The sequence below is a fragment of the Lathamus discolor genome, chromosome Z (genome assembly GCF_037157495.1).
Source record: "Lathamus discolor isolate bLatDis1 chromosome Z, bLatDis1.hap1, whole genome shotgun sequence".
Lineage (NCBI taxonomy): Eukaryota > Metazoa > Chordata > Aves > Psittaciformes > Psittacidae > Lathamus > Lathamus discolor.
Window position 1 is genome coordinate 39,493,760 of NC_088909.1, and position 20,799 is coordinate 39,514,558.

The 20,799-nt window shown below is 36.5% G+C and overlaps 1 protein-coding gene across 10 annotated transcripts in view; it reads left to right on the top strand.

The window, feature by feature from the left end:
* Window positions 1-20,799, top strand: part of FER (FER tyrosine kinase) — a 184,599-nt gene that overhangs the window by 62,198 nt on the left and 101,602 nt on the right. For 9 of the 10 annotated variants that reach the window (XM_065661402.1, XM_065661406.1, XM_065661410.1 and 6 more), the window contains exon 10: window positions 3,529-3,718. In XM_065661402.1, coding sequence (XP_065517474.1) covers window positions 3,529-3,718 — 190 coding nt within the window. Of the gene's footprint in view, window positions 1-3,528; window positions 3,719-5,842; window positions 5,883-20,799 lie in introns of those variants that run through there. The other variant, XM_065661413.1, reaches the window with a different exon arrangement.

Here is a 20,799-nt window from a genome sequence, read left to right on the forward strand (position 1 = left end):
GAAAGTACTTGGTCAGACTAAAACATTTAAGTTATCAGCCCTGTTCCCAGGCTGAAAGTCAAAACACAGTTGTGCAGCAGCTACCAAGAAGGAGAAAAATAACTGCTACTGCTGAACCCAGGACAGTATCCACCCCTTACTCCATACCAATCATGTCGTGCTCAGATCTCACATTTTCAATATACCATCACTCTTCTCTCAGTGCGCTGTTATCTTAGTGCACCAGTGAATTGGACCGCAAGTCCTCAGGTATTCCTTTCTTCATTCACAGAAGAAGTCTGAAGCTCTTTGTTGAAGGCAGCTTGTCACTTGATACTTTGGATATAATTTTATTCATAAACAGAATTTCATGTATGTAATGTATATGATATTAGTGTTTTGGTTAGGTACTTTCCTGTTCTTTCTTTGGTGAGATTCACATATTGGCACAGTATGTTTTCCAGTCTTTTGGTTCTTGACCTGCCTGCCTTGCTGCATGTTACTTAACCTTTAAGTTAAATTGTATTTGAACTAGATGAGTTTGGTGGTGTGTTTTTATTTTCTTTTTGGTTTGGTTTGGTTTTTTCCTCTGTATAATTATTAGTTACCTCTCTATGAAAACAGGTCAGACCATCCCTATGTTTCTCACTGTGGGAAGACTCCTTTGACTGATCCCGTACATGTTTGTGGTGTTGAGATGATTCCAGTTCAGTCTGCACCAACACTTGTAGGTTGTATTAAAAGTCATGAAATTTGGTTTAGATACCTATTTGTCAGATAAAACTTCCATGAAATCATCCCAGTTCTGATTTGTCATGGTCATGACTTCCTCCAACAGACCCTGTTGTTACCTTTTAACTGCAGTTCAGAGTGATCAGGATGTTTTTGCACGTGCTTAGGGTCCACAGGAGATCTCTCATCCAACTGTTGCACACTCTTGACAGCTGTCATAGCATATGGACTGGCATCAGTGCTGCAAGACAAGGCGAAAAATAAAGGTAGTTGAACAAAAAAATGAAAGCTTGCTTCCTGAGCCAGAGGTTATTCTGCTGGTGAAGTGCAAGTCTGTCGTCAGGAAATGAGAGTGAGGAGGCCCACTCCAAATGCAAGAGCTCTAGACCCTATGTTATTGTTGAGCCTCACACAATGTGCTGAGCATTGACCTTAAGTGCTGAGGAAATCTACTTGTCTACTTTATCTGGGCAAAATGATGGTAAAAGTCTGCAAAATCATGTTTTCTGTCTCTTCACTTGAAGCAGTTTGGACTTCAGCTGTCCTCCTACTTCTTTATGACACAACATGTTCTGAGTTGTTTACTGGCTTCGCAGCAGCAGTCTGGGTTGGGGCTTAAAAGCATTTCTCATTGTCCAATTCTGGCAAAACTACAAATTGATCTTTGCCTGTGCTAAGCTTTTAATTAGGGCATGTACAGAATTGTATCTCCAGGTCTCTGATTTTGTGTTTCTCCTCAATAATTAGCTGTATTGCTGCTATTATCTTGGCATCAATATCCTATTGCTTCTTCAAATGACAGTATCACCCATAACACAGGGAGTGTTTTTTGTATTTTATTTGTATATGTGTATGTAAGACATACCATCTGCCTTCCTGACATGATAGCATATTGAATATTTGGTTTTTAATTCAGTTAACCTTTTAACCACTTCCCAACCTGTTGCCCTCTTCAGGTCTTGCAAGGATTCTTCACACAAGATCTTACTCTGCGAGATCTTGCAGCTCTTAACATGCCACAAGGACTATAAAGTTTGCACTCAGGCAAGCCATAGGCAAATAGTTTTATAGGTTCTAATTCCTCATGCATAGATGGATTGGGGAGCAGTCTATGTTGGATTTGGGCAAGCCAATTAGATGATAATCCATTTTGCCGCAGTTGAGGAGGGAGAGTAGCTTGTGAGTTTTAACTTGCAAGGCGTGTCTTGTTATCTCCAGATCATGATAAGAAGGAAGCCATTCAGTGTTTGGGATGTGTCATTCTGGCCACTATCACCAAGGCCCTGCTGATGGTGGAAGATCATCATTTTCACAGGGTGATCTCTTTTTTCAAGAGGACTATGTGAAAACATTATCTTGAGGATAATGTCAGAATAATTGTTGTTTGTGTGGTGCTTTTAAATGTGTGCAGTCTCCATGACAAACCTCAGTTTCACAGAATGGTAGAATTGTTTGGTTTGGAAGGGTCCTCAAAGATCATCTAGTTCCAGCTCCCTACTATGGGCAGGGGCACCTTCCACTAGACCAGGTTGCTCCAAGACCCATCCAGCATGGCCTTGAACACTGCCAGGGATGGGGTAGCCACCACTTCCTTGTTTGAAGTCCTCTATTTGTGTCTTTATACATCATACTTACTATTTTAACATGAATGATCATTCTGCTGATTGTAGAGAATTCTGTTCTTTGGTGACTTTGTACAATGCTCATCTATAGGGGTATGATTTTTATCTTTTCTTGCCAGTGAGGATTTTATGACATGGTTCTGTTATCATTTGTGAGCCTGTTTGAATAGTCATTTGGTACAGCATCAGTTTGTGAATCTTAGTATCTGTGACTTTTTTTCTCTAAGGGTAGGCCATGCAGGAGGCTCTCATCTTCAGGGATTATCAGAATGGAATACTATGATTTTTCTTTAGCTTGTCCTCATTCTTTATAGTTCTGGTCCCTCTGCCTCCTTCACCTGTGCTTGCAGATTTTTAGAACTCTGCATTTCTTTATAGATGACATGTCATTGGGCTTCGGTTGGGTGCTTTTAAGGATGTCTGTATAGTACTGTGGATGGTTCTGTCTTTCAGGCAGCTTCTGTCCACCTTTGGTTTTGGCAGTTCTTGGGGATAATCGAGTCATCTAGGTGCCTGCGGATGTTCTAACTGGTCTGCTTGTCCTTCAATGGTGATTGAATTATGTCTGTTTTGAAGTATTCAGGGGCATAAGGGGTATTCACAGAAGAGCCATGAAACATGCAAAAGGCAAGAACAGATTGCTTTTAGCTCCTCATAGTGTTTTTACTTAGCCTTGTATAGCAGAATGCTGTACTGCAGTCCAGAAATACCTATTCAGTAGAGGACCTTTCAGTCCAGAAGGCACAGCAGGTAAATCTAACTTGACACCAGATGAATTTATACTGGATGTAAAGTGAGTTTAATAGTGCTAATTAGTATTACAACAACTATGTGGATTGCAGTGGATTTCTCACTGCTGGAAATCATAAACCAAAATTATATTTCTTCTCTAAAGAATGGTGAACCCTAGTGTTTATAAATTCAGTCAAAAATGGACAAAAAATAGGAGTTTCATCTATATTTATTACAACATGATTTTGGGATAGATTGAGGGAAGAGAATGGCAAAGTAGATGTTTTCATTGCCTTATAGCTTTGGAGATTTTCTAGAATTGTGTCATGTGTTTATGCCTTTGAACAGGTAGTTCTGTTGAGAAGTTTTCATGCACTTTTTGTATGTCTTTAAAAAAAAATGAAACAAACTATGTATTTTAAGTCATGTGTTCTTTAAAATGGTTTGTTATTTTTCTCTGCAGTATTGTACTCTTACTGAGCCAAAAGCAAGCACTGGAAGAACTTAAGCAAACAGTTCAGCAATTAAGATGCTCTGAGGCAAAATTTGCAGCCCAGAAAGAACTACTGGAACAAAAAGTTCAAGAGAATGATGGAAAAGAGCCACCACCTGTAGTGAATTATGAAGAAGATGACAGATCAGTGACTTCTATGGTAAGTTTACATCTCTTTTACTGAATTGTGCAGTCTTTGTCTTGTTCTTTGGTTCTGGATAGAGTCCCAAGATATTTACAGGGATAGTGACTGAAGTGAGTAAACCTCACTTTCCATTTATGGAGGCTTGTCTGAAAGAAAGGTCCAGTTGTGTGATTTTTTTTTTTTATTTATTTTTTTTTTTTAATTTGAATGACTTGTAACACTGTCTGTATGTCTGTGGGCTTAGTTTGTTCTTCTGTACAGTTGATGCTTAGATTCTCATTAGACTGTTTTATAATCAAATGTATAAAACCTTAAATAGATTTAGTAAACATGGCTGAGTAGCTATTGGTAATTTGATTGCCTCTGTTGAACCTTCACAGTTGTAGATAGAAATATAACAGTAAAAGCTGCTGGAATTGCTGCACACATTGCGTAACTAAGAAGTGACTTTTATGTGTAGTAATTACTCTTTTCTTTGAATAGAAACAAATGCTGGTTTCTTTGCAACTTACTTTTAAATATTTACATCCTCTTAATTATCAAAAGGAACATTTTGTACTATGATGAGGCCCCATGTAATTTTAATAAGTACTTTTCTAATATTTTGTGACTTCCTTTTCTCAATTGTATGAAGCTATGTGTAGGGACAGTAGGCTATATTAAAAAAGCAAACAAACTCTGTTTTCTAAAGGGAAAAGCAGTAGTGTTTGCTTTCATGGATTAGGTTTGACATATATGAGATTTTGGTGACTTGTTTTCTTTGGAGGTTTAGCTTGCCATTTGTTTTGGCCCACAGAGCACTAGCTCAGTGAAATAATAATGAAATTATTTCTGGTAGGAATGCTTTTGTTTTCTCTATTTGTGGAACCAAGTTTGTTTTTATTTCCATTCTCTTTCTACAGATAGGCTTTATTATCAGTATTCTCTTACTTCCACTACTGTTTAATATTTACAAGGCACTGGCAGGTTGTTGCCATTTTCACTGGTACAAAACATAATTTCACAAATGCTTAGGAGGAGTTGCTAAAGCACAAAAAGATGGAGAAAGAAAGATCAGGGTAATGATTGTGAAATATTAAAAGTCTTGGAATCTTTTTGGGGTAGGCTATCTTGCTAGTTATTTCATGTTAGTTATAGGAATTATAGTATTTCATAGTTAGTTATATGTAGTATTACTATGCATCCTGTAGTAGTGCTAGTGCATGTTGTCTGTAAGGGTTAGTTGAGATGGTGAGTCTAATCAAGAGACTGGTATTCTTCTACCTCAGTGTACAGTTACTAAAAACTGTCATCCTGTGTCCAAATCTCTGTTTCAGTGTGTATGAGAAAATAATTCTTGCATACACGTACAACACAAAGTAGAGAATACTCACCTCTAAATTTTTTTTGGAATAAAAGTTATCCATGATAATTTTGTGGTGGGGTTTTGTTGTTGGTGTGTTTTTTGTTTGTTCCCCCCCCCCCACCCCCGAGTGTCTGCATACTGAAATTTCTGGTATGATGCAGGAAATACATTTTTGCATATATTAAGTGTGCTGAGAGTAAGAAAAATGTTGCTAATTTGGCTTCAGAGAATTTAGTCTTATAATTTGTATGTACCATTAAAAATAATGGAATTTGACTTAAATGTTGGGTGATTTCCCTTGAGTAATTTATTTCGAACAGGCAGATACCACTTAAATTTTATGTAACCATTAAGTTAATATCATGTGCTAGTAAAATTGATTAAAAAAGTGGTAGATACAGTGCAAATCTAAATGTAACTTTTTTCAAATTCCTGCAACTTGAGAGGGCAGCCTTGACTGTATTTCAAGATGAAAAAATAATACACCGATAGGCTGTTCAAATAAATAAGCTTCCTGATGCTTTTTATAATAGGATTTTTTTTTTTATTTTAATAAAACTGATTAAAATTATGCAGCTGTTAAATGATTAAAATGGAATGTTCTTACTGCTGATTGCTCATTGTGGTATCATTCAAGAGGATTGTTGTTTCTTCAGCTATGATTCTGTTTAGGTTTCTTGTCTGTATCCGAAAGCAGTTCATCTAAATGTTGTCTGATACTACATTTGAATGTGGCTATTTATTCCTCTTAAGAACTTCATCATAAATGCTTGTTTTACGAATTCTATTCCTAGGAATGACAAAATCATAGTTGGCTTGTATTGTGAGCATGCATATGAAGTAAATTTTAATGTATTCAGTCACAAGTGAGTATTTTTTTTGTAATATAAAATTAAAAATATGTTACACAAAACATTTTGTAAAGTTTTCTGTTTGAGCATTTATATGCTGTCATATAAATACAATCAAATTCATAGTAGATTACTGCACAAATTGTGTTGTTTTCCATCTCATACATTAGGTAACAGTACACTAGAATACTAACAAGGAATGAAATTCTGAAATGCTTTTTGATGTGTTTTTATAGACAGTGTTATACGTGTGTGTTATACCTTCCTTTGTTTCCTTGCTCTTTTTTTGCCTGTGTTAACTGTAGACTGCACACATTGTTAGTGTCTTCAATCTGGTTTGGTTTATTCAATATATTTTATTGTTTGCAGAATGTTAGCTGTGTATTGGTGTTCATGTGTACATTTTAAGAAAAAAGGAAATTGCTGGATGCTTCTCTTTTGTGCAATGATGTACCATAGCAAAGAGTTGAAAAAAAAAATTCTACTTTTGGCCATTACTGAACATTGCATTTATCAGTTTTGGCGTCATATGTGGAAAAATATTTTTTTCGCAGTATTTATGCCTTTCTACTGGGATAACCATGCAAGACAGAGATAATGCTTAAGTTGCTACAGGTTTAAAATAATGGCTTTGAGCCCCTTCAAGTTTATATGATGCACTATGTAATCCAAAAAATCATAGTTAACTTTTTCTTCTATACTTACGTTTAAGAGATAAATACTAAGAAAAAGGTGGTTGTTCCTTGTAAACTTCTGGGTTCATTTCCCAAATGTATCCAAATTGATTGGATATGTATTATGTTACTTTACAAAAAATTAACCAGTAGCTGGAAGGTTGAACTAGTGTTTCATGTTTAGGTGTTAGGTCAATGGATGTATGGCCTGTCTTTTGTACTGAGGTATAAATGCTGTTCTTGCTATATGAGTATGATTAACAGAGCATGGCAGTAGTCCATTGTAATTAAAAGAAATACAACAACAACACCACATATCCTAAGACCTGAATAGAAATAAAAACACCAGGAATATTTGGAATATTGCAGTGCCAGTTAAACACTTACTCAGGTTAAGTACAATGATGGTGGTTTCCATTTCAAAGGTTTAAAATTACAGCATCGATTTCAGCTTGGAAGTTGTTACAGAGCAGGAAATCTTAGTGAAGTGCTTAAGCCTAGTTAAAATAAAATAGTAATTAATTTTGTTTAGCAATAATACAGTGAAATCTGTATACCACTTTAAAATGTTTTCTCATTTTTCTTTACATGGTAAAAGCAAATATTATATAGGTGCAATCCCATTACTTTTAAGAATATGTCTTTATATGTTTTTCTCCCTGTAGAAATGTGTCAAGTAGAGTTGAGTACTACAGCATTATACTGGAACCACTGATAAAACTGAGACTTGGTATGCAGACTTTGCAATACTAAAAGAATTGTCAGCAGGTGGAGCTAAGTGCCGGAAGACAAGTTATGACGGAAAATCAAAATTTTTCGTAATTACATATGTTTAAAAAAGCCATGTAAGGCACACAGATGTGGAGGAAAAAAATGTGTGTTCTCATCTGTCCAACATCTAAATAATCTGAAATAATGGCTTTCTCTTGTTTTGTTCGTATTTTTTTTCCAAATAATAAAAAATACATGTAACTGTATTGTAGAAAGAACTTAATTCATAATCTCCAGCAGTATGTAAGGCAACTAAAACAGCTGTGTAGCTAGAATGTCCATGGAGCAACAGTACGATGTCACTGTTCTTTTTCCATACACTCCTTAAAAGACTCTCTGTCCAGGTTGGCTGTCAGGATGGAAGGCTCTCTGGAGTGCAGATGAGTCAGGAAGGAGACTGTAATGTCTCTGATAACATTAATTCATGAGAGCTACACAGAGTAGAAGGAAGCTGAAGCATCACAATATCGTGATGCAGCCAGTGGGATTGATCTCACCAATAATGCACTCCTCCAGGAGAGTGATATGCTTAAAAGTGTGTGCAGTGAGGTACACTATGGTATTTGTAGAGATTTTGCATTTCTGAATTCCAGTTTTATCTGTTATAGCAGAATTATCCAAAAGGAAAAAAATATATAGAAGTTCATGTCATATCTCACTGGTTTTACTATTTGTCATTCCTTCAACAAAGGCTTCAGAGATCCTATTCTATTCTCAGTAAAAGCTTTAAAAGTAAGATAATCCAGGTTTCGGTAAAGATTATGGTATAAAACCCCAATAAGTTCTCAGTGGTTATGGAGGAAAAATATGAAATGCATGAAACAGTATTTTTCCAATATGAATGCTTTATATTTACATGCCCACTTTCTAAATTCAATGACTCAGTGCTCCTTCTAATAGTGCGATCAGCAAATAGCAGTCTTAAGAATCTTCCTGTGCAGGTTTGGGTTTGAGGGAAATGTTTTCGGGATTCTCACTAAAATCATAATCGACAAATTTATCAATTTGTTAGTTCTAAATTTTTTAAATCCACCAGACAGCTCCCTTGCTTATCTGTCCATATAAGTAATTCTCTACTAATTTGTGTCTCATGACATAAAAAACAAAAATTATATGAGGGCATGTAGTATGAAGTAGTAGGGGAGTCCTTCAGAGTTGTTTCTGTATTTATAAATCTTGTAGACTTCCACTGTGCTATTCCAAGGATTTAAGTTTCTTGTCAAAAGAAACTGGGCCAAAGTAAGTTTATGCAGTGTTGGTATCCCTAACTGTTCTCTCAATGATTTTTTCTTCAGTAGAGGAAATGCTGCCAGTGCAGTCATGTTGAAATTGTGCTTATTAATTCATAAAAGCCTCGGAAATAAACAGTTGCATTTGTTTGTTGCCCGGACAGCTGGAGTTCATCTGTGTGATCTTTGCTTTGGGCCACTTTCCAAGCTTGCTGGCTGGGATCTGTGTTTCTGGCTTACAGCCAAACTTGACATGGAGAAAAATGCTCCAAATGTCAGATGCTTCTAGGAACTGTGGAGGATGAACTCTGTTCATCTTGCTCGCAGAATGAGCATGTTCTATTTCTTCTCTTTGTAAATCCTACTTGTCTGATGGACGTGCGTCAAAGTAAGAACAATCCAAAAGGAGATACTAAGGAAATAGACAGATGAACTCAGTCATAATTTGTCCCATGTGGGCATTACTGAGTGGTCCCAAATTTACAAGGTGGAAGATCAGTGGAGTTGTAAAGTTTCTTTCCAGTGAACATGCCTGGGAACATCTGAAGTGAAAGATTAGCATGACTGTAACCTTTTCACAGACTAAGGTTCAGAAATTATGTATTTCTTAAAGTTATCATTTTATCTATCAAAAAGTACTGGGGAAAGGAAAATTAGAACTGGGGAGGAACTGAGGGAGGTGACTCATTCAGAGTAAACAAACTCTCAGAATATTTTAAGTGCTGAATTAGTTTGTGCTCTGTGTATGAAGGAGAATATATGTTCTTAAGATAAGTACATATACTTCTCTTGAACAGCCAAAAATATAGAATCATAGAATCATAGAATAGTTAGGGTTGGAAAGGACCTCAAGATCATCTAGTTCCAACCCCCCTGCCATGGGCAGGGACATCTCACACTAAACCATCCCACGCAAGGCTTCATCCAACCTGGCCTTGAACACTGCCAGGGATGGAGCACTCACAACCTCCCTGGGCAACTGATTCCCATGCCTCACCACCCTAACAGGAAAGAATTTCCTCCTTATATCCAATTATCCAGTGTAACTTTCAGTATGTTTCGGAATGTTTGTCTGTGTGCTGGGAGGAAAGTAGTAATTCTCAGCCAGAATTATCATGATGAGCTTCTTGCATCTTTTTCATAGTGATGGGACGGGATTTGTGTGATTATTAACTTCTCATACCCCCTAGGCAACACACAGGTAATAGTGGGATAGAATTTGGCTGCTTCAGATCATCTCCCTTTTTAAGTGGATGGTTAAAAATACCCTTATTCTTAAAGGCAATTATTATGCTTCTAAAAGTGTTAAAATGCACTGTAAAGGTCTTCTTGGAATTAGAATTTATGGGTTTCATCTAGTGCCACTGGTAGTTTAGTGCCAGATTGAATTGTATGATTTTATGGTTTGCTTTGTGGCTTCTGCTCTTTTTTGCTGTAAGTAGAGTATGGCAAAAAGCTGTGGGGAGATTCTTACCTGCTACAGACTGAGAAAACAGAATGGCATTCTAATCTGTTTTTCAGAGTCCTACCCTTAAGATACAGACCCAGTAATTTTTTTTCCTCTTTTTATATTTTACTGTTAGTGATTTGTAATAGTGGGTTAATAAAATAGCATGTTTCAGAGATCACTGACTTATTTATTTATTTATTTATTTACTTATTTATTTTTGGGTCATCCTTCAGTAATATATTTTTTAGTATTTTTAAGTGAGGGAAGATATATTCAGAGAGTTCTGAAAAAAAAGTGAAATAGTAAATTCTGAATTAAAAAAAGAATAAACTTTTAGGTACAAAAATCTTTCATGGGTCTGAAAAGGAAGCCCCTCTCTTTAAGGAAAATTGGGGCTCAGAACAGCTGAAATAAATTAACTTTTTGCTGTAAAAGTCTGCCGTTATCATAGCATAGAGAGGATAGACTCTCATCTCAACGAGTGGGACAAAAAGACAAAACCTGCAGGTAGGAATTGAGAGCATTTCCTACCTAATGGGATGTCTCATTACAGTGTAGTTGTGCTTGTTTAGTAATTGTGAATGAGAGTTCCAAGCTACAGTAATATGTGGCATACTTACGTACATAAGTACCATTGATGGAGGGGTGATTTATTTTCAGGTAGTTTTTGTATGGGGCAATGAAGTGGCTTTTTGAAAAATATGAGTTTTCTTCTAAGGCTGTTGGTGAAACATCCTCTTTATTGTCCCTAATTTAGTTCTTAGGAGAGCTCTGCTGAGAGAGCCAGTGTGACAGTATCCAAACTGTGGGTGTGTATTAGAGAGGGTTATACATCTCAGGTGCTTGCTGCTGCTGTGTGGTTGTCTCTTCAGTCTGCGGGATTTACATGTATCATTGTAAAATTAACTCTATGTATATGGATCATAGTATCTACAGTGCGATCTTGGCATCGATGTGTCTCAGGAGCAGTGTGATAATGAAAAATGGAGCTTTATAATGTGATGAAAGTTAGTGAGGAAATAAGGATTTTCAACTAGGATAACTGGAGTATCATGTCAGTTCCTTTCTTCAACGTCTTTATTAAGAAGTTGCCTCATTGAGTCATGTATAACTATATCCATAATCTGTAGAAATTATTGGTCCTTTGGGGGGTGAGGGGGAGAAGCGGACAGCGAAAGAAGTTTCTTGAGAATGCTTAGGAGGTACTACTGATGCACTTTGAGGAGAGACCACTTGGTTGGACAAGTTTTCTTTTAATGAGTAATGAGTGAAACACATGAAAGACTCTTGTTGACTACTGAGCATAAAAATTCACAGCCTTTTTGTAATTCTGTGTGAAAAATGCTGCATAATTTATTTTGGCTCATTGTGTTAGATACGGTTTATGAACTTCAGCTTGGATAGGATTGAAATCTGTTACTCTCTCATACCATTACTGAGACTTGCACACTGTGTTTCCTCCTTCCAATATCTGTATTTTCAGAGTAGTCTTGTTTGTGCTTATGATTTATACACCTGTGATGTATGACATGAGGTCAGTGGACAATACGCTTTACTCAGACTAGAATTTGAACACTGGCTATTGGGTTTGCATTTTCCATGTTCTGTTGTTTGACAGATATTTGTGGTATTGTTTAATGTATAAAAACCTTTAACACTATGTTGGTTTGCTCTTTCTCTTAATGGAAAAAATAGTGGGTATTTGTGTATTACGTGTGTCAGTTCTGAACAAAAATACTAGTTTATTTCTAGTAGTTATGCCAGTAGATATTATTTATAGAAATGAAAGCTTATTTTTAAATTGGCACCCTACAAAGATTACTCATTAATCCTACCTCAGGAAGCTGCTGAAGTTGTGTATTGCAGCTGTTTCAAAGTTGCTGTCATTTTATCTATTAATATGAATCTGAGTTTGTTAATAAGCCGATGCAGGGATCTGTAAAGAGCATCACATTCTCACTGTGCTAGCTGTCCAACAGAAATACCTGATCAAATTTGAATCTAGTTGCACTACAAAATCTTCCTGGTTATGAAAGTATCAGTTTTATTCTTTAAATAGCTAATTTAAGTGTGTATATGGCTTAAGAACCTGTTGTGTCTCATCTGACTGAAGTTGTTCAGGGTTAACTTGTCAAGCTTTGTTTTATTGTGATCCAACAAATGCATCATCTCACAATACAGTTACCAAAACAGGATGCAATCACAAGTCTATATTTAAAAATGCTATTTGTTCAGGGAAGAAAGAGGTTTTACATTCTGGCAGAACACATAACGTGTTTAATGCTATTTCACATCACTTGATGTAGCATTTGCCATGGCTGCTTCATTAAAACTAGTCAGTGAGTCATCTACAGCCATTTGGAGTCACAAAAGGCATCTTCATTGTTAGGTGCCAGTTTCTGGGTGGCAGTGTGTAGAGTGCAGAATCCAATGAATGTTACTTTAAACCAGTCAAAATGGTATGATTAAGTTACAGACAACTCATTTCTCGTGGGTGCATGTAATGGTTGGCTGGGGAGACTGGGTTCCTCATGGGCCTCTAGAAACTTCCATTGAGGTTAGGGGAAAATATGGGTCTTCTTCTCCCCTGAATGGAGTACTGTCTTCTGTAGGTTGGCATTGGTCAGTGCTAAAGTTGAGGGGTGAGTCCCCGCTTACAGCCAGGGAGTCTGCAACTTAGTTCTTGGTGTCTCATGGACCCTGGAAGGAATTAATGGTTGCTTGTGGATTTCAGGGTCATGCAATATGAAGAGCATTTTCTTCTTCCCTGTTCCTTCCTTACATGTTGACTTCTGGCCACTGATTCCCTAGCAGCTGTTGGCACTTCAGGGTATAGCTGCTTCAGTGCCTCTAATGTAATTCCAGGGACCAGACTTTCTTGGCCTTGCATGCCTCAAATCTGGACTCCACCACTGGATTTGTCAGACATACTTCTTTAGCAGGCGTTACTGTGACTGTGTGACATACTGTGATGTATCTTTTACTAAAAAGCAACCAAATACAAGCCACAGCTTTTAGAATATATATTTAATGAGATCTGGAAAGACTGTGTCATTCCTTCTGCTACTGACTAATGCATTCTAATTAAAGTAATTGACCTGCATACTAAGTGCAGTCACTAACAGCATGCTAAATTCAGTTCATGCTGTACTTATAAATGCTGTATTTGGGTATCTTTTGGGATGCATAGCTGTCAGCTGGCACAGTGCCCTGCTTTGTTGGCCGATGGACAGACTACTTGCTCTCATAGCTTCAGTCCTAACTTTATGTGGCTTGTACAACATCTGTAAGTTGCTTCAGTTGTCTATCAATTTATTCTCGTTTGGATACAAAATGCTGAATTCCGAAGTCCTCCTTAGAAAAATCTCCTTTTAGAGGGAACCTCTGCTCAAGTTGAGGACACATGAAACTTTGTTTTCAGTTATCTCTAAGGAGAAGCCCCCAAACTGCCCTTCTCATGTGACCGTTACCTTTGCTCTGTATTCCCTATATTTTTCTGTAACATCTTTTAAGTAGCATTTGTAGCAGCAATAATTCACCTGCTTATAGCTACAATTTTTGTCTTTGTTGCCTCCTAATGCCCTCCTTGCAAACTGCCTAACAGATTTGGGATCATGTTTCATCAGGGTGCTGGTGCCATTATAGTTGGTGGAACTGGAGGAGGTTTGCCTGTGCAGATCAGGAATAAGTGACTGAGAGCAGTTCATGCTTTGTGCCTTGCTGAAATGTAGGTTGGCTTCTGATCTGCAATTTTTGAGTTCTAAAATAACCAGAACACGGGTTTTTTGCTCTTAATGAGGAAGTGAGAATGGTTTGTGTTTCTCAGTCAGGAAGGTATGTAAATTTACATAGATTTCTGGCAAGCCTATTACTGTCATTTTAAGTTTGTGGTTAGTAAAGGTAATTCCAATTCTGTGTGGCATTCTTTGCATGTACACTGCTCTCCAGGGCTTCACCAACATGCTTACAGTAGCTGTGAGTGATCATCTTTTCCTGACTTGAGCTACTGACCATTGCAGAGACCATTAGGAATTGAGGGTTTTTTTGCCATTTTGTGCAACACTTCTTAATGTTCAATGGTCCAGATCCTCATGTAAAAATGCCTGGAAGTTGTGTTTATATCTGTTTAATCTGCTGAGTTCATCGTGTGAGTCACTGTACTTCAGGCACCTGCACTGTAAAATCAGTCATGCCTCATGCAAAATGTAGCCTTAAGAGGTTCTTCACCTTTCTGTATTATTTGCCTATACAGCTGTCTTTCACCAAATTCTTCCTCTGTTAAAATTGCCCTGTTTTGATGGCTTTCTTGAGCATAGGTCAAGAAATCTTAATTTTTCAAAAATATGTATTCATTCCAAATTTGGCTATAAGCTTTCAGAAGTCTGATCTGGTTTGTTAAGTTGCCTTTATTGAAATCAGTTCTCCTTTGTTTGGCATCATTACGTGATCAGAGGATGGAGGTGTATTCATGGTGTAGAGATACATTCATTAAGCAAAGCAGGAATTCCTTACTAAATTCTGTCTGCCTTGCAAAAGCATTTCTCTGTCTACGTTTTCCTTTCACAAAAAAAGGGATTGGGCAGGATATCTGTATCTCAGCTTAGGTGCAGTACATTTAGTCATCATCTTCTCTAGAGAACTGTTGACATTCTTGATGGTAATTAGATGAAATCAGCTTTTTTTTTTTTCTTTATTTTTTTGCCTTTAATAAAAAGGTTGTTTAGCATGTAAAAATTAAAATGTACCATGTCCCTGGAAACCTTATTGCTAGCCCCAACTAAGAGGTGCTTTGCTTCCTTAAAGATGTCTAATACACATTTGTGTGTTTGGAAGATTTACTAATTATTTCAAAGATGAAGGTGACATTTCCCTGACATTTTATACATAGCTTGAAAAATTGGTCCTCTGAAATTCTAATTAAAACAGGTAACAGTGCAGTCAACTTAACTGTACATTCTGTTCTGATAGTCGTTCAAAAAGAAAGCAAAGGGTCAGTCATGAATACATGCTGCTTTTAAAAACATTAATTCATTTATACAAAGTGTATGCTGACATCTGATGCTTTCCTAAGTAAAATCTGCCAAATTTTTTTTGTCTCCAGGTTTTCGTCTCCAAATAGTTCACCAGTCTCTTGTGTAATGATCTTTTTTATTGCTGTTTCTCTGAACAGAAAAAACCCACTTTCTAGTCTGTGTTGCACCTTAAAGATTCTGGTATATAAGTAATAATATGCATATAAGTAATCAAAATAGTAGAAAACTTTGTTTGGAAATAAAGCAAATATTTTTGGTAGTAAGTTGAGTGAATTCCTTGTTATAAATTATATCTGTATTTGTTTTTTTTTATGTTAGTGCTATATATGAGTAATTACATTCCTGCAGAACGGATTGTCGTAACAGTGCTTGATTTCACATATAGCAGTAGTGAAGTCAGAGTTACCGCTCAAAACAAGGTCTGAATGTTCCTGAGGATATCAGGTCACTATTTATGTTAGTGCTCTAAACCAAAAACTATGCTAGAAGTTTTGTGGAAAGGGGGAGAAGATAGAGAAGAAAACATTACATCACTTTCTAAATTGATGTGCACCTGCTTCCCATATATCTCAGAACTGCAGAATAATTTAAATTGGAAGAGATCTCAGGGAAGCCATCTGGTCTTGCTTCGTGCTCAGAGCAGGGTCATATTTTATGTTATGTCAGGCTGCAAAATGCCTTCTTGCAGTTGGGGTTCTGGCAGCTCTAGTGATGGAAGACTGTGGACAATCTATTTCAGTATTTCATCACTGTCCTTATTGTGATTCCTTTCCCCTCGATATCTAACTGGAATTCTACTCTTGCTGTTTTCCTTGTGTTGTATATCACCTAGAAGAATCTGCCTCCATGTAATCACTTATTTTCAGCTCTGTAAATTATGAAATTTATGTAGGAGAATTCTGAAACACAAAATAATGCTCAAGTATGTGGAGGAGTTTCTGTAGAATTAGTGAATGAGTAGATTGGGCTTCACAGACTTGAAAAGCAGACTAAAGGGTTATGTGATATATACAATGTGTTGGGTGACATGGAGAAAGTGAATGTGGAATGCTGGTTGTTCAGTCTCTTATATAACCACAATATAACCAAAATAACCACAGAGGCAGATGATTCAAAGCAAGCAGACAAACCTGTTCTTCAAAAACATGTAATGAAGTTGTGCAACTGGTTGCCACAGCAGTGGTGTGTAGTAGTTCATATAGATTCAGAAAGCAACTGAAAAAACTCCTTCCATAACTGTTACATGTAGAAACATAACGTCTTACATGACCAAGGCAGATCTTACACCACAGAACTTAAGAAGACAAACATATGCTCTAAAGAATTATCATTTGTATTTTCCTGCAGGCCGTTAGGCCACTGGCATAGCCTGGGATGTATCTTTTGTCTGAGAAAAACATAGCTGTTCTTAAATTTCACACCAGTAAGTCTGTGTTTTTCAAGCTACACCCTGCAATTCAAAAGGCAGAACATTAATTTACATCCAGTACAGTGTTTTACAGTATGTGTACCTCAATTATGCATAATTTCTGTTGCTTTGGAAGCTATTGCTTGTGTTTAGAACAAAAAGTCTTACCTTATAAAAAAATTATTTTTGAATAGCTGTGCTTTTTAATTGGTTTAACTGTGTACTGTCAATATTTTTAATTATCTTTGAATGTTTTAATTTTTAGTAACTCTGTGTTCTGTCTTCATGGCTCTGCACAGTGCCCCTCTCAGTTCTAGATATCTATGATAACAAACTAAGAAAACACATATTTATTATTTCCTGGGAAGGTGCTCTGAGAATAATGATCTCTGTTCAGCTCAGATAATCAGCTCATATTCAGCCATCAACTCATTCCATTTGTGAGTGCCACGTTAATAGTTTAAAATATCCTGTTTTGTTTGCTAAAGATAGTGTGATTCTTTATCTTGTTTTCTACCTGTGGTCTTTCTGGGATACCCAGAGGAAAAAAAAAAAAAAAGGCATTTTAGGTATGAGATTAGTCTTACTTCAGAAATAACATCATAGACTTCAAGGATATCAGGCATCTACTGTTCAGGTTTTAACATACATCAGCATTTACATCTCCCCGAGTGTGTGCTAATACTTATAAAACAGACACACAAAGATTTTGTGGTTACAATCCTCATCCAGTCATCAATAGGCAGGCTAGAGTTGCTGTTACAGTCTGTTTGTTACATAGTTTTAGGGTGTCTCCTGAATAACTTCTAGTACCCACTGCTGAAGTGACTAATGCAGAGATCCATTTTCAGAAAATTATTTTCTCTAAAGCTTCTTTGAAGAATTCTTGATTATAAATCACTAAACTCCATTCTCATTCCAGACATTTATAGCCTTCTAAAAGCAAAAATTTTCCTTGTTCTTCCCATTATGTGGATTTGAAGCCTTAAGATGAATGTTGTTCTGTACCTTTTTCATCAGGAAAATTGAAGCATTTACTTTATGAGAAAGAGAACGTCTTAATTGCTCTGGCAGATACTGTCTGGTATGTCTTTTTTATCTGTATGTTCCCTTGAACATATCATTTTCAACAACTACCAGGAACCCCTCCCTTCTGGTTTTATTAGAGCTCTTGTATTGTGCTGAAAGAGCAAATTGCAAGAGCAATCCAAGTTACAGAAACAGTATTATCATGCTCACCTTTTAAATGTCGCTGATAATGTTCTTCTGATGAAATGTCCTTTTCTTGAGAATTAAATTCCTCTTTCAGTTGGAGGGTTCTTATCATATTTCCTCTAAATTTCCTATGAAGCTTCTCTGATTCCATTTGCAAGCTCACATTCAACTTCTGTATCCGTGCTTTGTATCTGACTCATTAGGCAGTTTTTCTTTTAATGGAATAATATTAAAGTATTTGCCTGTTCATGTGACCTATATGTACATGTCTGGCTAGTGTTTTTACCAGTATTAAATATATGCAGCATTGTCCGTTGTCCCTCTTACTGCTAAACTTCTACCTTTTGATCAGTAGAGATATGTTACTATTAGCCTGTCGTTTGGGAGGATTAGCTCTTTTTTTCTTTCTTAGATCCCTCTCCAGCTTCTTTCTTCCTTGCTTTTCTAAAAAGAGTATGTGTGTGTGTATATATATATATGTATATATGTATATATATATTTTATAATAACATCTAAGATACAGCTATTTTTCTGGATTTATACAGCTAAAAAGCTCCTTGGGACTTTTATGTTATTGCAGCTCAATTTAAGCAAAATCTTTTGCACTGTTGCTTTGTCTTGCTTAGGTTCATTCAAAATACCGTTGTGAATGTGATTCTTAAGGCCTGTCATTTTGATTGTGGCACAGTTCTGGGTATGTTGTATTATTTTTCATGCACCCCAAGTTCTGTGGTGATTTTGTCCAGTGACAGAACTGTATGTCTGGCAAAAAGGAGATTTTTGTCCACAAGACCCTAACAGTTGCAGTGCATGGCCATAGAAGATAAATTTTAGGGAAAAATCCATTAAAATGGACAGGAACTCATGTCGCAAAAAATCCCCTGAAGTGAACATATGAAAGAGAGAAGCTTGGCTTTCTGTGTTTTGTATAGAAAGATGCACCTAAGGAAATCCTCAACCAAACCAGGGAGTGCTTCCCTTGCATTTTACTGCTGCCCTGAATCCTGCACTTCTTTTGGGGTTTCATTTTTCTTTTCTCCATCTTGTCAAAATTGAAAAATGGAAAGTAAAATTAAGAGTGCCTGAGTGGTTGTCTTCTGCTGTGACATCTCTTGAAAAGGGCTGAGGTAATTGTTTTGACTGTTAAGAAGGAAAAGAGAACTGGAACAAAAGTCTCACTGAAATGTATACAGCAGGAAACAGGAGTTCAGCATTCCTTGTTTTGTGGCAGAATTATAACAACACTGCTGCATCCAAAATTGATTTGTAAAATATGACAAGAGCACTTTAATCTGATGGTTACAAGTAGCTGCTGTCAACAAGTTTCTCAATAGAAGCTCATTTTCTTAATAAATCCTTTCTATATTATTTGCAAATAAAAGCAGTAGTGCTTTGTGTTGTTATCAAACAGGATAATGACAATAATTCCCACCCATAAAACGGTTCTTTGCATTCAGTCTTCTATCAGTCCAGGGTAAGTAGTTGGCTTTTCAGCAGTTTTGGTAGGTGTAATTGTCCAATGTATAGAAAATTCATTACCTGCTCTAGGTGCCAGTCCCAAATGTGGTGGATACTCATTTAAATTCATTCCAGAGAGTAATTAGAAAACCAACTAGTCCTAAAAGGGAACTGTCAGTCGATGAATTTTTCGTAATTCCTTGTATGATGTGCTCTCATGCCACAAGTACACTTAAACACAATCAAAGAAATAGGTTGTAAGTGTTCTCTAATGACAGTATATATTTTTATATGTATCTAGCTTCTTAATGATAAACTACAATTTATTCAACAATAATTCAGTCATTGCATAAAATCTTATGGCCCACAGATTAGTTTTCTTTTTAATGAAATTGGTGTAGTATAAAATGAAGGAAGTGACAAATCATAGTATGATTTTGCTAACATTTCTGAAAGTCATTCATTTAAACCAAAATGAAACTGAATCAGCCAGTATGTTTTAGTAGCTGGATCGTGTATGCTAGGAACCATGCTACTCCATAATGCTCTATACAGCATCCCTCATGGAGAGCTCCCAATTACTTTCCCATGTCCTCCTTGAGTTTGTTAGACAAGATAGTAACATGTCTTATGAGTTTGTCTGAGGTATATGTAGTGACTACATAGCCAGCAAGGTTGTCCTGGTTGGTCTGATATCTGATGTTTGTTGGAGTGTGTATTGTGTGGAATTACAATGAACTTTTCTTCCTAAGGACATGGAGAGTCTTTGCTCTCTGTTATCTTCCTTCAGAAGTTTTGAATAACCTGATACCCTGAGATAATCCTTTCATCTACTAAACCCTTTGCTAAATTGTGAGGGCCTTGGCTAAAAGATTCAAAATTTGATGTGACTAGGATGGAGATCACTGAACGATAGCTCTGATGAGCATTTCCTTTTATTTTGGAAAGTAGACTTAAAATAATGCTCTGACTTAACTAGTAAGATTGTACACACACATAAATATATGCATATAAAAAAAGTAGATGGGCTGTTCTGGGTTGTATTGTTATACAAGTTTAGGGAAAAAAATATACACAATATGCATAAAAAAACCCTCTTCACGCTGGTGAATATACTGTTCTCAGTGAAAACTGTTTTCCTGCAAGATTAAATAGATCCTTCTAAGGTGGTCTGCAGCTGAGGAATGGCAAAAAAAAAAAAAGAAAAATTCTTTAAAAGAGCACTGTTGCTGCTCTTCAGTTTTATCCAGGTTGCCCTAAAAATTCTTAAATGGAATAAATAAACTCAGTACAAGCTACAGTTGTGTGTGTCACGTGTTTGATAATACCTGCTGCGCCGACAAATTACAAGTCTTCATTGCTGTAAGATACAGAATAGTTTCAGTATGGCAGAGAGAAAGTGCTGTGAAAATACTGAACAGTGTTCATAAATGTATTGTAGTTTGAACAGGACTTGCACCATGTTTTGAACAAAGCCCTTTAATCTGCATTTTAATGCTCATTCTGTTTAATGTGACTATTAGCCTCCGTGAAGCGTTAGAGTGCTGCTTGTCAAAGTCCTCTGGTGTCTGAGTCCATGAGGCTTTCTGGTACTTAGGAGTCAATAAACCTCCCTGTTGTTAAAAAACATTTTTCAGTAAGGAGAATTTGGTGAATGTAGAA